Source organism: Larus michahellis, chromosome 18, assembly GCF_964199755.1.
Source record: "Larus michahellis chromosome 18, bLarMic1.1, whole genome shotgun sequence".
In the NCBI taxonomy this organism is placed as follows: domain Eukaryota; kingdom Metazoa; phylum Chordata; class Aves; order Charadriiformes; family Laridae; genus Larus; species Larus michahellis.
This window is the reverse complement of record NC_133913.1, coordinates 2,240,935-2,256,695: the sequence shown is the minus strand read 5'-3', so window position 1 is coordinate 2,256,695 and position 15,761 is coordinate 2,240,935. Positions and strand designations below refer to the sequence as shown.

At 61.2% G+C, this 15,761-nt stretch overlaps 1 protein-coding gene across 1 annotated transcript; it reads left to right on the top strand.

Annotated features, from left to right (window-relative positions):
- Window positions 1-194: 194 nt before the first annotated feature.
- TNS4 (tensin 4) lies at window positions 195-12,583 on the top strand. Its single transcript, XM_074562047.1, has 12 exons — window positions 195-708; window positions 4,886-5,330; window positions 5,540-5,970; window positions 6,865-6,951; window positions 7,519-7,638; window positions 7,913-8,005; window positions 8,354-8,431; window positions 8,913-8,984; window positions 10,104-10,272; window positions 11,049-11,117; window positions 11,295-11,321; window positions 11,891-12,583. Exons 1-12 carry the CDS (start codon window positions 195-197, stop codon window positions 12,018-12,020), a joined length of 2,235 nt encoding a protein of 744 aa, XP_074418148.1. The 3' UTR covers window positions 12,021-12,583.
- Window positions 12,584-15,761: the final 3,178 nt, after the last annotated feature.

Sequence of the window (15,761 nt, the reverse complement as noted above, 5' to 3'; positions counted from 1 at the left end):
TCTGCTCCTGCCCTGGGCATGCCTGTGTAACCGCTCCTCTCCCTGCATTCCTTAGATTCTTCTTCCGCCTGAGACGCTGGATTGAAGAAGGGGTCTGAGGTCCCCGCTGGAGAAAGGGAGGCGAGGAGGAGGAGGAGGAGGAGGAGAAGGAGGTTTCCCTTGGACTCTAAGCCGTCAAACCAGAAAACCAAACCATGTCACAGGTCATACAAAACCACGTGTTGCGCGTTGGACAGACTGTGTGTGTTTCCTCACAGGAGGAAAGCAAGAGCCTGCGCCCGGCGGGGTACGCGGGCTGCTCCGCGCTGCCCATCAAGTTCGGCTACTGCTCGCGGGAGGACTGGGCTGCCCCGGCCGCCGTGGTCCACGCCAGTGCCCGCCTGCTTCCCAGCGCAGGGCTGTACGAAGCCCACCCCGCCTTCGAGCCCGTGGCTGCCCAGGCGCAGGGGAAGGGGCAGCAGGATGCCTCTTCGGAGAGACCCGCTGCCCCGCGTCAGCCGAAGGAGGAGGAGGAGGACGCCAGCACGGATCCGGAGGCTCACCTGGCGTCACCAACCTTGGACATATCCATAGAGACTCTCAACAAGCTGATCCTAGAAATCGATCCGACCTTTCAGCCGCTCACGTGCAAGCCGGTGAAGGATGCGGTCCAACCTGCTGCTCAGGGTGATGCTGTTGCCACCGGGAAACAAGATGCGGAGGCAATAGGTGAGGCAAAAGGTGCTGGTCGTGCGGTGGAGCCAGCGCAGCTCAGACCTAACGAAAACCGTTCGCAAGAGGCAGAGTGAAAGCCCGGGGCAGAGAGGCTGGACACACACCAGGGCAGGATGAGGTCCTGTGCTCCCGTGGAGGGCTGGAACCGGGTGACATCCCCCACCCTCCCCAGTGGGATCAGCATCTCGTGTGGGATACTGTCTCCTGACATCAGGGCTTCATATAAAGGAGCAGGAGAACAGACCGTGTCTCCAGGCTCTCTGCCAAGCTTACGTGCTTAGGTGGCTCCGCTCTGAGCTCATTTGAAACATCTCGTGTCCAGCTAGCTCAACAGGATCCAAAAGCAAACAGGGAGAACGGCCTTTAATTCAACCTCCCGTTTGTTTCCCTGGGCTTGGAGAAAACATTGCTCATTAGGAATGGGACTTGTAGCTCTCGGAAAACGCCCGATCCAAGTTATTACCATCAGTGACTAGAGACAGGCACGGGGCTCTGGAGCGGTGCCCGGAGCGTGCTCACCCTCGCAGCAGAGCCCCAGTTCTACCAAAGGGCAGTGGAGCCTCTCCCAGGGTCATACTTGACCTGTGGAAGCACAAGGATTTGATGCCAAATTTCCAAAGCCCTGGGCTAAGGTACTGATGGTTACACAACCATCCCATTTAAATGTTCCCAATGGTTTTGCCAGGGAAATTCTTTTTCCAGGGCTTGCGCACTCCTCCGGCAGCCTACCTGGCATACGCAAGGCAGAACATCAGCAGCACATACCAACCCCCTCTTTTCTCTCTCCTGCCTGGGTGCCTTACGTGAACCCTTTTGCAACACTTCTCTGGCGTCCCTGCGATCCGGAGCCGGGCTGGGTGTGCTGCTGCCGGTCCAAGCGCTCTCGCCTGCGGCTCTTTTGCAGTGTGTTGGCTGCTCAACGCACTCTGCGCAGGGTATCGCCGGCAGACAGCGTGCTGTGGTGTGTTTAGGTGCCTCAAGTGCCTTAAGTGTCCAAGGCCAGGCTGGATGAGGCTTGGAGCAGCCTGGGCTGGTGGGAGGTGTCCCTGCCCAGGGCAGGGGGTTGGGTAAGGTCCCTTCCAACCCGAACCATTCTGTGGTTCTATGATACAGTCCCTCTGCTTCCAAAAAGCCTTATCGTCCCTCTGTGTCTTTAGACACGGAAATACCTTGAAAATCCCTCCCCCGGCCTCTTTCCAGAGGAAGGTCAATTGAGAGGGTGTTAAAGGCATGAAAAAAAATTCCGTTTTCCTTGAGCCCTCGTGCAAACGCCCGCGTGAGGCAGGCGGGGTTGGAGGAGGAGGAGGTGCATGTCCCCAGGGGCACCCACCCGCAGCCCTGCGGGTGTCAGGGTCCCGATGCTGGAGCCGGGAAGCGGCAAAGCCAGAGCCAGGGAGCGGAGGGTCCGGCGCGCTGCGGGCACACCGCGGGGCTTGGGCGATCCTGGAGCGGGTGGCATCCCTGCTTCCCGCTGGGATGGAAGGGGGTGGCCCTGCAGATGGAGTACCCTGACAAAGGGCAAGTTCAGCTCTTGGCTCCTCAGGCTGGTGTTTGGAGGCCCTCAGACGCCTCTCCGTCAGGCACCACTGGAGGGCTGGAGTCCCGAGCGGCTCAGCAGGTAGCGTGCTAGTGGTTTTGAGAACCTGGCTCCAAGTGTGGAACTGAACATCTGGAAATCTGGCCCTCGATTCAGTGGGAAAAGCCTCACTTTAGCTTTCTATTTTCTTTTAGCAGCTCTTATTTTTTTTATGTAAACTTCCTACTGCTGTACAGCGTCCCTCTTCACCCACCTCCTTCCGCTCCCGCCTGGTGGAGGAGAAGGAGAAGGAAAAGGAGGAGAAGGAGAAGGAGAAGGAGAAGGAGAAGGAGAAGGAGAAGGAGAAGGGAGTAGGAAGGGAGGAGAGGAGAAGGAGAAGGAGAAGGAGAAGGAGAAGGAGAAGGAGAAGGAGAAGGAGAAGGAGAAGGAGAAGGAGAAGGAGAAGGAGAAGGAGAAGGAGAAGGAGAAGGAGAGGGGAAGGAGAAGGAGAAGGAGAAGGGAGTAGGAAGAGAGGAGAGGAGAGGAGAGGAGAGGAGAGGAGAGGAGAGGAGAGGAGAGGAGAGGAGAGGAGAGGAGAGGAGAGGAGAGGAGAGGAGAGGAGAGGAGAGGAGAGGAGAGGAGAGGAGAGGAGAGGAGAGGAGAGGAGAGGAGAGGAGAGGAGAGGAGAGGGAAGCGTTGCGTTGCGTTCCTGGCTTGCGTGACAGCTGGGCTCAGTGTTTGCGGCACTTTTGCCACTCCTTGGTGCTGAAAAACCCGCCAAGGTCTTGAGCAAATATTTGAGGTTTAACCACACCTGATAAGCAGGAGTGAAGGCAGAGAAGTAGGAGGCAAAAGGCCTCCTTAGACCAGAAATAACTTTTCAGTTATTTCTTTAACGGACAATTAAAATCCTCATTTCTTTTCCCCTTTTGAGGGAGACATTGACAAAAAGCATCCGGCCAAGAGCTCGCTGGAAGGGTTTGCACACTGATACCAGAACCACGTCCCTCCGGAGCCTTTCCGAGGACGGCTTTGGAGGAGCTGCTGCCCGTGGCAGCGAGGGTGTGGAGGGGGACGGCTGCGGTTCTGGCTCCTTCCCCTGCCTGGTCCAGCTGCGTCCCGGCTGGGGACCAGCCCTTCTGCCTTCCCCGGCGCCTCCTCGGCGGCTCTCCGCCGGCCCTGCCGATCCAATCCTGCGCTGGGATCGGCGTGGAGAAGGGGCTCAGGGAGTAACTTTTGTACAGACTTGCGCTTTTCCTGCTCGTCAAGCTTTTATGCCCCAGAGGTCTGGCTGTTCCTTGCAGTAAACAGGGTCGGCAGTGCCTGGCACTCCAGTCGGCTGCTCTGCCCCGGCCAGCTGCCCTCGCCGGCAGGTCCCGGGGCATGTAACATCCGTGCCAGGGAGCTCAGGGCTGTTAGGAGCAGTTTGTCATTGCTGCAACAAAAAGGTTTTCCTCTCTCCAAGAAACACCTTTAAGAAGGGGAACTTTCCTGAACTCCATGGCAGGGCAAGAACCAGGAGCTGGAAACAAAGCTGGGCACGTTCAGGCTAGAAGGGAGGCGCACGCTCCTCGCGATGGAGGTGATTAACCACTGGAACAGCTTCCTGGGGAGGTGATGAATTCGCCATCGCTGAAAGCCCTTAAATCAAGTCTGAGTGTCTCTTGCCAAAAGGCATCTTCTAGCTCAGCCAGAAATTACGGCCTTGTTCAAGGAACCCGGTGACTGACGCGCATCGGGCACCTGGGAGCCTGGCACCCCCCTCTCCTGGCTGTGAGGCTTCACTGAAGGTCTTGGAGCAAGTGCTGCTCCATCAGATAGGATAAATAATGGCGAGCAAAGGGGCTAGGAGGTGCCCTGCCTGCCCCGAGTGTGAATGGAAGAGCAGGAAGAAACACACAGCGGGGCCCAGGCACAGAAACCACCTTGGAAATTATTTCTCTAAAGAGAGTTGTGCGGGATGGGGAGGAGGGAAGGGAGAGCAGCCAGCCCCTGCCCTGGGCTGCGCCATCGCTGCCATGCTGGCCGGTCCCGTAGCCGACACCGAGAGCCTTGCAACCGCCCTTGTCCCGTGTGGCTTCGCTGTGCCTCCCGCTCCGCAGCCATGGGGAGGATGGGGAGGACGGGGAGGATGGTGTGGGTGACGTCCCCCGTGCTCCTCCGCCCAGCCGTGGGCACCCTCTGAACCTGATGTCATCCCTGGGGGGAGCAGCCGGATGTTTTTCTCTTGAGTCAGGTACAAATGGAGCGGCTGATGGAGGAAACACCCACCTCCTGCTGCAGGTCTCGGCATGCGCCGGCTGTGCGATGCCGGCGAGGGGGGTCTGTGCTGCCAGACGTGACCGCGTGTAACCCCTCGTCCCTCCGAGCCCGCCAGCACTGGGGTGGATCACCATGGACTAGTGTCCGTGGAGAAATCAGCCCTCTTAGGGTCTTAAAGGAGGGCAGCGTTGGGCCACGGGGGTCTCCCGTGGCACCTGGGGGTCCCTGCAGCGCTGGAGGTGGAGCAGCATCCCCCGCCCGCCCTGCCGGAGCTTGCGAACAGGAGCCAAAATCGACAGCAAGAAGAACAGAGACGCGTGTCCCCCACTGAGCTTAGCTAACGAACCTGACTCGAGCACTGAATCGGTAACGACCTCCTCTTTCTTCCTGCAGACATTAAATACATAGAGATGACGCCAGGCAGAGCCACGTGTCCCGAGCGGCTGCGGGGCTCCCCCAGCCCTTCGGGGACGCCGTTCTCCAGGTCCCCCCAGGGCAACGGTTCCCTGCCCCAAAAAGGGGGACTCAGAGGCAACTACAGCACCAGTGGCAGCGTGGTTTTCTCGAGCCCACCCAGACCCGTGAGCCCCCGCTCGGCCGCCCCGACCTGCGCTGCCTCCCCGACCTGCAGCAAAGCATCCGAGTGCATCGCCGTCCCCCTGCAGTGCGCGGCCGGACAGACCGACAGCATCTCCTATGGCCCCGGGGCTCTGGGCACCTCCCTGGGCTTCGACAATTTGCTGAAGCCCCTGCAGGTGATGAGGACGCAGCAGAGGAGCAGCTGGGTGTCCCTGCTCTCCACCAGCCCCGGCTCGGACACCAGTTACATCCTTGGAAGGTAAATGCCACCTCGTGTCCCAGGCTCGGGCTGGTGGTGGGGATGGAAGGGGCACGGGGCGGTTTTCCCAAGTCCCGGAGTCCAAGCCCTCCTTCCGCAGGCTGGGAGTCGCTGCCCCGCAGGGCTGGCGCGGTCTCTGGGGTGGGCTGTGCCTCCCACCCCGGCCGAGCCCCGCTCAGCTCCTCCTGCTCTCCCTCTCCCTCCTGCAGCAGCACCCACTCGCTCCCCCACGACGACTCGGATGCTCACCTCGCCGCCTGCCGCTCGGCCGACTGCCCGTCCCCTGCCAGCTCCCTGGGCAGCCCCTGCCCACCCTCCCCGAGCGTCAGGTCTCACTCTGGAGAAGCTTTTGGCCTGAGCCTCCACCAGCCCAGGACAACCTGCTCCACCAAAGCCAACGCCTCCCCATCCCAGAAGGGACAGGCCAGCAGCTGCCCCCCCTCCATCCTCGACTCCGCAGCCGACATCCCGGTGCTGCTGGTGAACGGGTGCCTGGAACACGGAGGTGCATCCTCCAGGCTGGCCAAAGCCCCCCCGGCCTCTGCCAAGCAGAGCCCCCCTCCCAGCTGCAGCCTGGCCGCGGGGCTCGGGGGCCTCAACGCCGCGCTGTCGGCACCAGCGCTCTCCTGCGTCTCCGACAGTAAGTCACCTCCCTGCCACGGGGTCTGGGGCCGGGGGGGGTGGAAGGAGCTGCAGAGCCCAGGAGCTGCCAGAAAAGGGGGAGCAGACACCGTTTTCTGTTCTGGTTTATCTGTGGGTGAGAGACGTGAAGGAGAGGACGTGAGGATCTCCAGTCCTTGCTGGAGCTGGAGATCCTCAGCGCGTCTCCGCAGGGCTGCAGGGCTCTGCGGTGGTCTCGGCTCTTTGCTGATGACCCTGTGTCAGACACGGTGTTTTGCCCACCGACATCCACGCACTCAGCAGGCAAAAATGCTCTGGTCCCCTGAAAGAGATGCAGACACGCTTATTTGTAGTACCTGAGAATGAGGACCGTAATTCTGTCATTTCATACTTGTTTGTGTGCCCAGAACGGGTGGGGAGGAGGGGTTGGGGTTCCAGTTTGCTCTGGAGGACATCTAAAGATACCAGAGTTTATAAGGTCCCTCATTGAAGGGTAAACAATAGGGCTGTTGTTCTCGGGAGGAGATTAGCAGAGACAGCTCTCTGGGCAGAGGGTTTTAATTGGGATTCTTATGGGAATAGCAGGAGGGCTTTGCGGGTCACGTCCTCGGCGGGTGTAAATCCCCATGGTCCAGTGGACTTGTGCGGGGCCAGGCAAGCTGGCACTGCTGGGGGATTCCATCCGCTGCCTCTGCGCTCCATCGCCGCCTGCCAAGAGAGATAATTACGTGGAGAATGAATCATTCTGGGGAGCGGGGAGGAAGCTCTGATCAAAAGGGTTGGAAAAAACCCCTCAACCCTGGCCGGCCTGAAAGAGAAATGTCTTTGCTAGAGCCCCATCCTGCTCGCTGTTGTCTGCTGTGAAGGTCTTTCGGGTCCCACGCTGGCCTTGATGCCATAAGGTCTCTTGCAGGTCCCCTCAGGGCTGGGCAGCCGACCATGAAGTTTGTGATGGACACGTCGAAATACTGGTTCAAGCCGAGCATAACCAGGGACCAAGGTAAGGCACGAGTGTCCCTGCTGGGATCGCCCCACCTCAGGCCCGCAGGACTGCTGCCCGTTCCCCAGGCGGGGGTTTGCTCCCCGCACACCTCGGTCCCGCTCTCGCCCGCGCTGAGCTCCTGCGGGGACCCGGTGGTGGCAATTCAGAGCATTCGGGGGGTTGATGGGCATGGAGAGACCCATGGGGGAAGAAGGCTCAGAAACACAGGCTGTGCCACGGCCCCTCTGTCCCCTCTGCGGGTCCAGCAAAATTTCTCCTGCCTCTGACTGTGCTGCTGCTGCGCAGCGCGGCCCGCGACGGGGCTGACTGTCCCCTGGCAGGGACCCGTGGCACCGAGTCGGGGACCCTCGGTCTGCCGGGGCTGTGTACCTGCGGCCGGCACCGGCCGTGTTCTGCAGCCGGTACCCTCACGAGGGACGTGCGCGTCCTCAGCAAAGGCTCCCGATGATTTCTCGCGGCTGCCAAGGAACGTCTCCCCGCGAGAGCATCGGCCGGGCGCAAAACGCAACTGCGGGGAGGTTCCACCTGTTTTCCTTGGCTGAGCCCGCGCCTGTGCTTTGACAGCCATCCAGCTGCTGAAGGACAAGGAGCCAGGCACGTTCGTTGTGCGGGACAGCACGTCGTACCGGGGGTCTTTCGGGCTGGCCATGAAGGTTCCCGTCTCTCCGACCGGCAGCCAGACAGGTAGAGGGACTCGCTGGGAGAGGTGGGGTTTGCTTCGGGGATTTAACTGAAACCAGCCAAACTATGGCAAGCTGAGAAGCCGCGGGACGCTGGGTGCATGAGGGAGGCTGGCAGCGGGGTCTGCGTGTGCCCATCCCCGTGCACCGGGGCTGGCACCGTGATCCCCACGCAGAGCAGAAGCTCCGGTGGATGCCCTGGGATGGAGCCCCGGGGCAGGCAGGGGTGGGCAGGAGGGAAACACCGATGCTGACACCGTCTTCGGTCCCACTCGCAGGCGACGAGAGCAGTGACCTCGTCCGGCACTTCCTCATCGAGTCCTCTGCCAAAGGGGTGCACTTGAAAGGAGCCAGCGAGGAGCTGTATTTCGGTAAGGACGGTGCCGTCACCCGCAGCCCGGGCAACCCCAAGAGCGGTCCCCGAAGCCCCTCAGAGCAGCGGCCGTGCCTGCAGCGGGGGTGTTGGCATGGGGGCCCGCCAGCCCCTGGCTCCTGCCCGCCCTTCTCTGCCCGTCAGGCTGTGGTAGCAGCCTCCAAAGCAAGAACGTGGGGTGGGGGTTGGAAAACCCATTTTTGTTGCTGTGAGGTCCCAAACGGTCCAGCTTAGCCCCCCCCCTCCCCTCCATCTGAGGTCCCTGGGACACTTGAGGAGCCAGAAACACGCCGGTGGGAGGTTTTGGGCACCAGTCCCCCCCCTGACGTGCCGTTCCGTGTTGCAGGGAGCCTCTCTGCCTTCGTGTACCAGCACGCCATCACCCCGCTGGCACTGCCCTGCAAGCTCAGCATCCCCACCCGAGGTAGGTGTCGGGGGCAGGAGAGATGCCCCCAGTGGTCCCTCCCGCGGTCTGGGGTGGGGGGGGACGGTCCTGCAGTGGGGAGGGGGCCGGACTGCCCATGTGCCCCCACGACGGGGCCTATTGCCCAGGCTGCCGGTGGAGCTGGGACCTGCAGGAGCCGACTGGAGTAGGAGACGGTGGTGAGCGGCTTCTGCTGGGGATGGAGGGTGGTCAGCAAAGCAGGGGAGCACTGAGGGTGGGCGAGGCAAGGAGGAGCGGGGAGGTCAGAGAGGAACTGAGCCAGGAGAGGGAGACGGAGGACAATTAGATTAATTACTGCTCGAAACCCCAGCAATGGAAGCGGTCTTTGGGCCGAGAAGAAGAATTTCACCCCACGCAAAGCGGTGGCCCGGAGCAGCCTGACCTGTGGCATCAAGTGCTCCCGCTTCTCCTTTTGTCCTGACCTGTGGCATCAAGTGCTCCCGCTTCTCCTTTTGTGCAGATCTTGCTGACGGAGAAGACAGCCCTGACTGCGCCCCGGAGTCCGCGCCGGCCCTGCTGAAGAAAACTGCTGGTGAGCCCAGGAGAAGGCTGCTGCCAGCGGGGGCCGGGCGAGCTGGCAGTAGATGGGGCTCTGGGCAGGAGTCCTTCCCTGTCAAACACCGGGCTCTATTTTTTTGTGTTGCCCGCTCTGACACCATTCACAGCAGAAGCCGAAAAGTCTTCGGCGCTGTGCAAAGCAGCCGGTCACCCCAGTGCCGGTGTGATGTCCCCCTCCTGGCTTTATCACCAGGCTGGAGATACCTGCAGGTTTTCTTCATGTCCTCAGATCATGAGCTTGTAAGGGAACCTGATATTTTTAAAGAAAGGAGACTTTTGGACCTCACCATGGTGAAGGAACGCTTGAAAAGACAGTTCTCGAGGTCCCAAGGCTGAGAAAAGACCCACAATTTCAAAGAGCCCCTGATTTTTAAGCCTGTCTCCTGATTGGCCTCAACCGGGGCGTTGAACCGATGGGCACTGAAGATCTGGAGTTTCTGGGAGAGGGAGGGGGCAGTCGGGGGCTGGTTAAATTGCTGAGGGACCTTATGGGAGAGGGATGGAAACGGCGCAGCAGGACGGGGAAGGGTCTTTGCTTCTCCTCCGCAGCCGGGTGCCCCCAGCTCCAGGTGAGAGCAGGGAGCGACGGGCAAGAGACCGTGCCGGTGGGTCCCGGCGCAGGCGGGGGAGTCGGGAACCGCGTTGTTTTGCTGGAAATTCTGAAAAATCAGTTGGCAAGCCGAAAAGTTTAGTTTGACCCAGAACAGCCCTTTAAACAGCTCAATCAGCCTGAAATGTCATGTTTTAGGTTGGCCTTCAGCCGTTAGTTGGCTTGGGGTATTTCTGCTTTTCATTAAAGAAAATATGTAATAAACAGAAAAAAAAAAAAAAAAACAAATGTGACATTTAAAAACCGGAAATTAAATACTTGGACTTTTAAAACAATTAGCGCAAAGAATTAAAGTAAACCAAAATAAATTTGTGAGGAATTTCTGAGTCACCAAATCCTCAATTTTCATCAAAAACAAATCTGACCCGCGCAGCCGTGTCCGGTTCCGCGGGACGACGCCTGGGCCCCGGCCCCGCTGCGCTCGGCGCCACCGCGGGATGCCGCGGACCCCGCGCTGAGCCGGGCTCCGTGCTGTCCTTGCAGTGTGCAACGTCTTGTACCTCAACTCGGTGAACGTGGAGACGCTCACGGGGGCGCCGGCCATCCAGAAAGCCATCTCCTCCACCTTCGAGCTGGAGACGCTGCCCACCCCCACCCTGGTGCACTTCAGGGCGACGGAGCAGGGCGTCACGCTGACCGACGTCCAGAGGAAGTAAGAGGCGCCCGGGGAGGGTCGGGACGGGGCCGCTGACACGGGCTCGCCGCTGGCGAGGCGCCGGGCAGAGCGAAACGGTGACGGAAACGCAGCTCGCCCGCGGCCGCCCAGCTCTCCTCCTGCCCCTCAGCCTGCCAACGTGCTGACCCACAGCACGTCAGGAGAAAAGCTGGCCTGCTAGGGCAAATCCGTGTCGCAACCCAGGGATAGATTTCACAGAATCACAGAATCGCCCGGGTTGGAAGGGACCTTTCAGATCATCGAGTCCAACCATCGACCTAACTCTGACAAAAACCATCACTAAACCCTATCTCTCAGCACCGTGTCTGCCCGGCTTTCAAACGCCCCCAGGGATGGTGCCTCGACCCCTTCCCTGGGCAGCCTGTTCCGATGCTTGACAACCCTTTCAGTGTAAAAATTGTGCCTAATATCCATCCTAAACCTCCCCTGGCGCAACTTGAGGCCGTTTCCTCTTGCCCCATCTCCTGTTCCTTGGGAGAAGAGCCCGACCCCCCCTTCCCTACACCCTCTTTTCGGGTTTCGGGGTTGATGGGTGAAGCTCGTGGTGACATCTCGAGAGCGGGAGGCAGGACCTGGCAGAACCCAAGCGCTGCCAGTCTGGGGGCAGCCCCGGGGAGCGGGACTCCCACCCCCCTGTTCCCCAGCAGCCACCACGGCTCGAGCGGGGCTCGGATGGGCAAACGGCTGTTTTCTCCCAGCAGCTCTGCCCCGGCGCTTTCCTCCTCTAACGCCGCCCTCTCCTCCTCCCCCAGGGTGTTCTTCAGGCGACACTACCCCTTGGCTGCCATCCGGTTTTGCGGGATGGACCCTGAGAACAGAAAGTGAGTTACTGGCCGCTCGGGGGGCTGAGGTCTCGCGTCCCCCCCAAATCCCAACCAGGCTGGGCAGCCCCGGCCTTAACCCGCTGGGGCTGGCCAAAAACAAACCTTGACTTTGCAGCTGACGGGGTGGCTTAAGTATCACTCCCCTGAGCAAAGCCAATTCTGTTCTTCCCGCAGGTGGCAGAAATACTGCAAGTCCTCGAGGTGAGACCCGCGCGGGGACATCCCGCCGCCGAAGCGTGGCGGTGGGAACCTGGGGGCGGCGGGGGGGTGGCGGGGGGAGATGCTGCCCAGCGGGCGCGTTGCGAAGCTTCGCGGGGCAGCGAAGAATCAACGCTTAAAAATGAAGAGGGGATGCGATAAAACTTAACGTGGTGGCAGGATGAGACGTGGGACAGGTGGGTGAAGCTTTCCGGGGCGGGGGGAGGGGGTTTGCTTTGTAGGTCTTGATGAGGGGTTTGGCGGAGCCCGATTCTCCGCGTTTAGAAAGCCCCCGTCCGAGTCCGTCAGCCTCCCAGCGACGGCTCGCGCCGGGGTCAGGAAGGGAGTTTGTATCTGGCTCTACCTTGCCTTCAAGAAACTTTTCACAGCTGGGGAAGCCTTGCCAGAAACACTTCTCCCGGCTGTTTTGCTTCCAAGTAAACGTGATTGGGGAGCGGGCCAAGGTGGAATTGCTGGAACCGGGGTTGTGCTTTGCGGCCGGGGCTAGTTTAAGCGTATTCCTTTGGGTTCCTGGATGCAAACTACATAAGGCGCTCTCTCCTTTTCCAAAGGATCTTTGGGTTCGTGGCCAAAAGCCAGACAGATTCGGAGAACTTCTGTCACCTGTTTGCAGAGTACGACACCGTGCAGCCGGCGTCGCTTGTCATCGACCTTCTCTGCAAGCTCCTGCCGGGCCCGTAGAGGACAGAAACCCGGGGACGGCTCCGGGCTGGCAGCTGCCCACGCTCTGCCAAGCTTCTCCCACTCACCCTTTCCCGCTTCTGGGTTGCATTTTGGCAACAGCCCATATTTATTTTTTTTTTTTATTATTTTTTTTTTTTGTTACATACCGTCAAGTCAAGAGTCTCAGTTAAACATTTTTTACGCTCTGGTGGGACGAGATGTTCCTCCGAGACCCTCCGTGGGGGATGGCTGCCCACGGGGAGCGGAACTGTGGGACGGGAGCTGCGCTCGCCGGACGGAGCCGCTGCCTCCCTCCCCTGCCGCGCACCCTGCGCTTCGCTCTGCAGGACTCAAATACTCCGGCCGAGATTTCTCCGGGCAGCGGGGGATGCCTGTGCTTGGGGTGTCCAAGCCGAGGAGCGTTCGGTGGCGCCGGGCTCAGGGACTCAGCACTGAACCCCCCGCAGTGTCGCAGCGGGGGGAGGTCTGGTGCAGGCTTGCGGGGGGGACTCACAGACCAGCACCAGCCGGGTGGGTTTGCACATCAAAGCGTATATAAAATCACCGGGCCCTGCTGAAAAATCCCGTTTCCCTCAAGGAGCAAGAAGCGTCGAAGGGCAGAAATGTCAGAGCAGCGCGGTTTCGGCCGGTGCTGGTAAATTCTCCTGCCCTTTTTTTGCAAAGCGGGGTTACGGGCTAGCTCAGCCTGCAGGCATCGCAGCGAGCTGAGAAATAAATGTTGACATTTTCATGACAGTAAAACGTTGGGTTTTTTGGAAATGACTTGCATGAATTTGGGCCAGATCGTCAGATGACGTAAATTGGCGCAGCCTCATGGAAGTCAGGGCCGCCATGATTTACACCAGCTGAAGATTCAGCTCTCGCTGTAATCTCAGAGTGGGGCAGAGCCGCTCTGAGGCCGCCCTCCACCCGTCTCCCTTCGCGCTCGCTTACCTGCTGCCTTTACGCTGCTTTAATTTTGGACGCCGTGCTAACGAATGCCCTGCTTAGGGGTTGTTTTCGGTAAAGCGGTGGATCGTTTCCCTCACCGCAGACCCTGCGGAGATGTTAGCGACTGAAATAGGTTACTCCGCTCTCTTAAGCTGCCAAAGCATGTGCACGGATTGCACACAAAGAAGAAGTCGTTCTCCTCCAGCCAGGCTGGGAGACAGCAACCAGCTGCAACGGCTCTTTGGCGGCGATAAAAACAGATATTGGAGTTACTGCGTGGGGCGGGGAGGGGGGAGAAATTAATGGCTTTGTGCCCCCCTGCCCCGGTCTGCCTGCCCTAAGCTCTGCTCAGCCGAAACCCAGCACCCGGCCCATGACCTCCCCCCGCCCCCGCACGCCGCTGCCGTCCCCGTCGTTCCGCAAAGCCCCCGGGGGACGCGGCGCCCCAGGGTGACGGGCAGCTCGGGGGGAGGTGGCTCAGCCCCAGCGCCCCGGGGTTGTGCATCCCTGGCCCCACAGGGACCCCCCCCACGGGGTGTGCAGGATGTGACGCGCTGCAGTGCGCGCTGCAGCCGGCAAGGGGCCCCAGCACGACACCCTCCCTCCTGCCTGCGCCCTGCCTGAGTCCTGCCTCTACCCTGCCTGCACCCTGACTCTATCCTTCCTGTGCCCTGCCTGCACCCTGCCTCTATCCTGCCTGTGCCGTACCTGAGCCCTGCCTGCACCCTGCCTGCGGCCTGCCTGCACCCTGCCTCTATCCTGCCTGTGCCGTACCTGAGCCCTGCCTGCGGCCTGCCTGCGGCCTGCCTGCACCCTGCCTCTATCCTGCCTGTGCCCTGCCTGCACCCTGCCTGCACCCTGCCTCTATCCTGCCTGCACCCTGCCTCTATCCTGCCTGCACTCTGCCTGTGCCCTGCCTGCACCCTGCTTGCACCCTGCCTGCACCCTGCTTGCACTCAGACTGAGCCCTGCCTGCACCCTGCCTGCCTCCTGTGGGCACCCTGCCTGCAACCTGCCTGCACCCTGCCTGCACCCTGCCTGCACCCTGCCTCTATCCTGCCTGCACCCTGCCTGCACTCTGCCTGCACTCTGCCTGTGCCCTGCCTGCACCCTGCCTCTATCCTGCCTGCACCCTGCCTGCACTCTGCCTGCCCCCTGCCTGCATTCTGCCTGCACCCTGCCCGTCTGCTGGGAGTCGTCAAGAAGGGCAGAGGCACCAGTATGCGCAGAGCATTTTTCATTAACCAACATTGGTTTCATTAGCCAACACTTAATTAGCGCCGCGCCCAGGCCTGGGACCCCGGTGCCGCTTCACTCCGTCGCGTTTATGGCGATGCTGCTCAGGGCAGCAGCCACACGCACCAGGGGAGAGCGAACGTTCAAGGGCTTCGGCTCCAAACGGTGCCGCGGGGGGGTGATGGTGCTGCCGCCCCCGAGCCCGGCCAGCGCCGTCCGCGCCGAACCCGGGCCCCGGCTCCCCGGCGTCGCCAAACGCAGCCCCAGCCAGGAGCGCTCATCTTCTGGGGAACTGGGATGGCTGCTTTTCCCCGCTTTGGGACCACTTTGGGATGGGGGACGGGCCCATCACCAAGCACCGTCTTCCGTACGTGGAATTTTTAGTTCATTGAAAACCCTTTTCCAGCGAAGCGTAGCTGGAGCACGGGCCCAGACACCGCGGGGACAGTTCAGCCAAAACCACCTGGATTCAGGAAAAAACAAACAATTCTCTGAGCTCCTCGTGGCTTCCAAAGTTTGTCCCAGGCTTCCTGGAAGCGCGGCTCTTGGTTTTGGTTCCTGGGTCCAGTTCCAGCCATTTTGTAACAAACCCAGCCCCTGTCCTTGCCGGGCTGGCGGGTTTGTTCCCAGTGGCCTCTGCCGCCGGCGGGTGATGTCCCATGTCCCCAACTGCAGCGAGACCCCGAAAGCCACCGATGCTGTGACATGTGGCCAGGCTCTCCCCGGTGACGGGGACACGGATCGCACCGGTGCCCACCCGCCGCGCGTGTGGGTGCACAGACACGTGTGCACTTGCGTGGGTGACACACAGAGCCCCGACGTGGCTTTGTGGTGACAGCGGGGCAGGCAGTCATGCGGTGGCCACCGGGGTTCCTGCACAGAAACCTCCTCTGGAAAGGGAAAGGGCCACAGCCCGCCCTGGGCCGACGGAGGAGCGGCAGCACATGGGGGAGCCGGGGGGGAGGCGGGTGCCCCCAGCCTCCAAGCGTCATGGGAAGGGGCAAACGACTCCCTTTGGGCTCCGTGGCACCAGTCCCCATGGTCCCAGCAGCCCGGTAGCGGCTCTGCGAAATGCACACACACTCACACGCACACGCGCGCACATACGTTTCTCCAGCCAAATCGGTTCCCGAGCCCAGCCCGGTGCCCCCGCAGCCGCCAGAGCTGGGGTGGCCAGAGGGGGGCCCCGATGGAGAGCCTGGGGAGCCCCCGCCCGGGGCAGCCGTCGGCGCGGGGCCGGGTGCTGGGCTGGGCTCCAGCAGAGCTGGCGTCGGCCCTGGTCCGGCTGCCGATCTGCTGCGCCAGCAAATTACAGCACTTGTCTACATTGGCTGCAGACAGCTGCCTGCGGGCCCAGCTCCGCCGGGGTGTTTGCACAACCCCGAGCGCTGCCGGCCGCGCAGCTCCGGTAACCGGAGCATGGGGCTGGCGCCAGCCCCGCGCAACACCTCCCGCCCCGGGGAGCCACAACACCGGGGACCCAACCCTCCTCCTGCGACGTGACCGCAGGTGACGCCACCTCCCAGCCGCCCCCGGGGAGCACCTTTGCTGCAAACACCGTGAGAAAGCCGA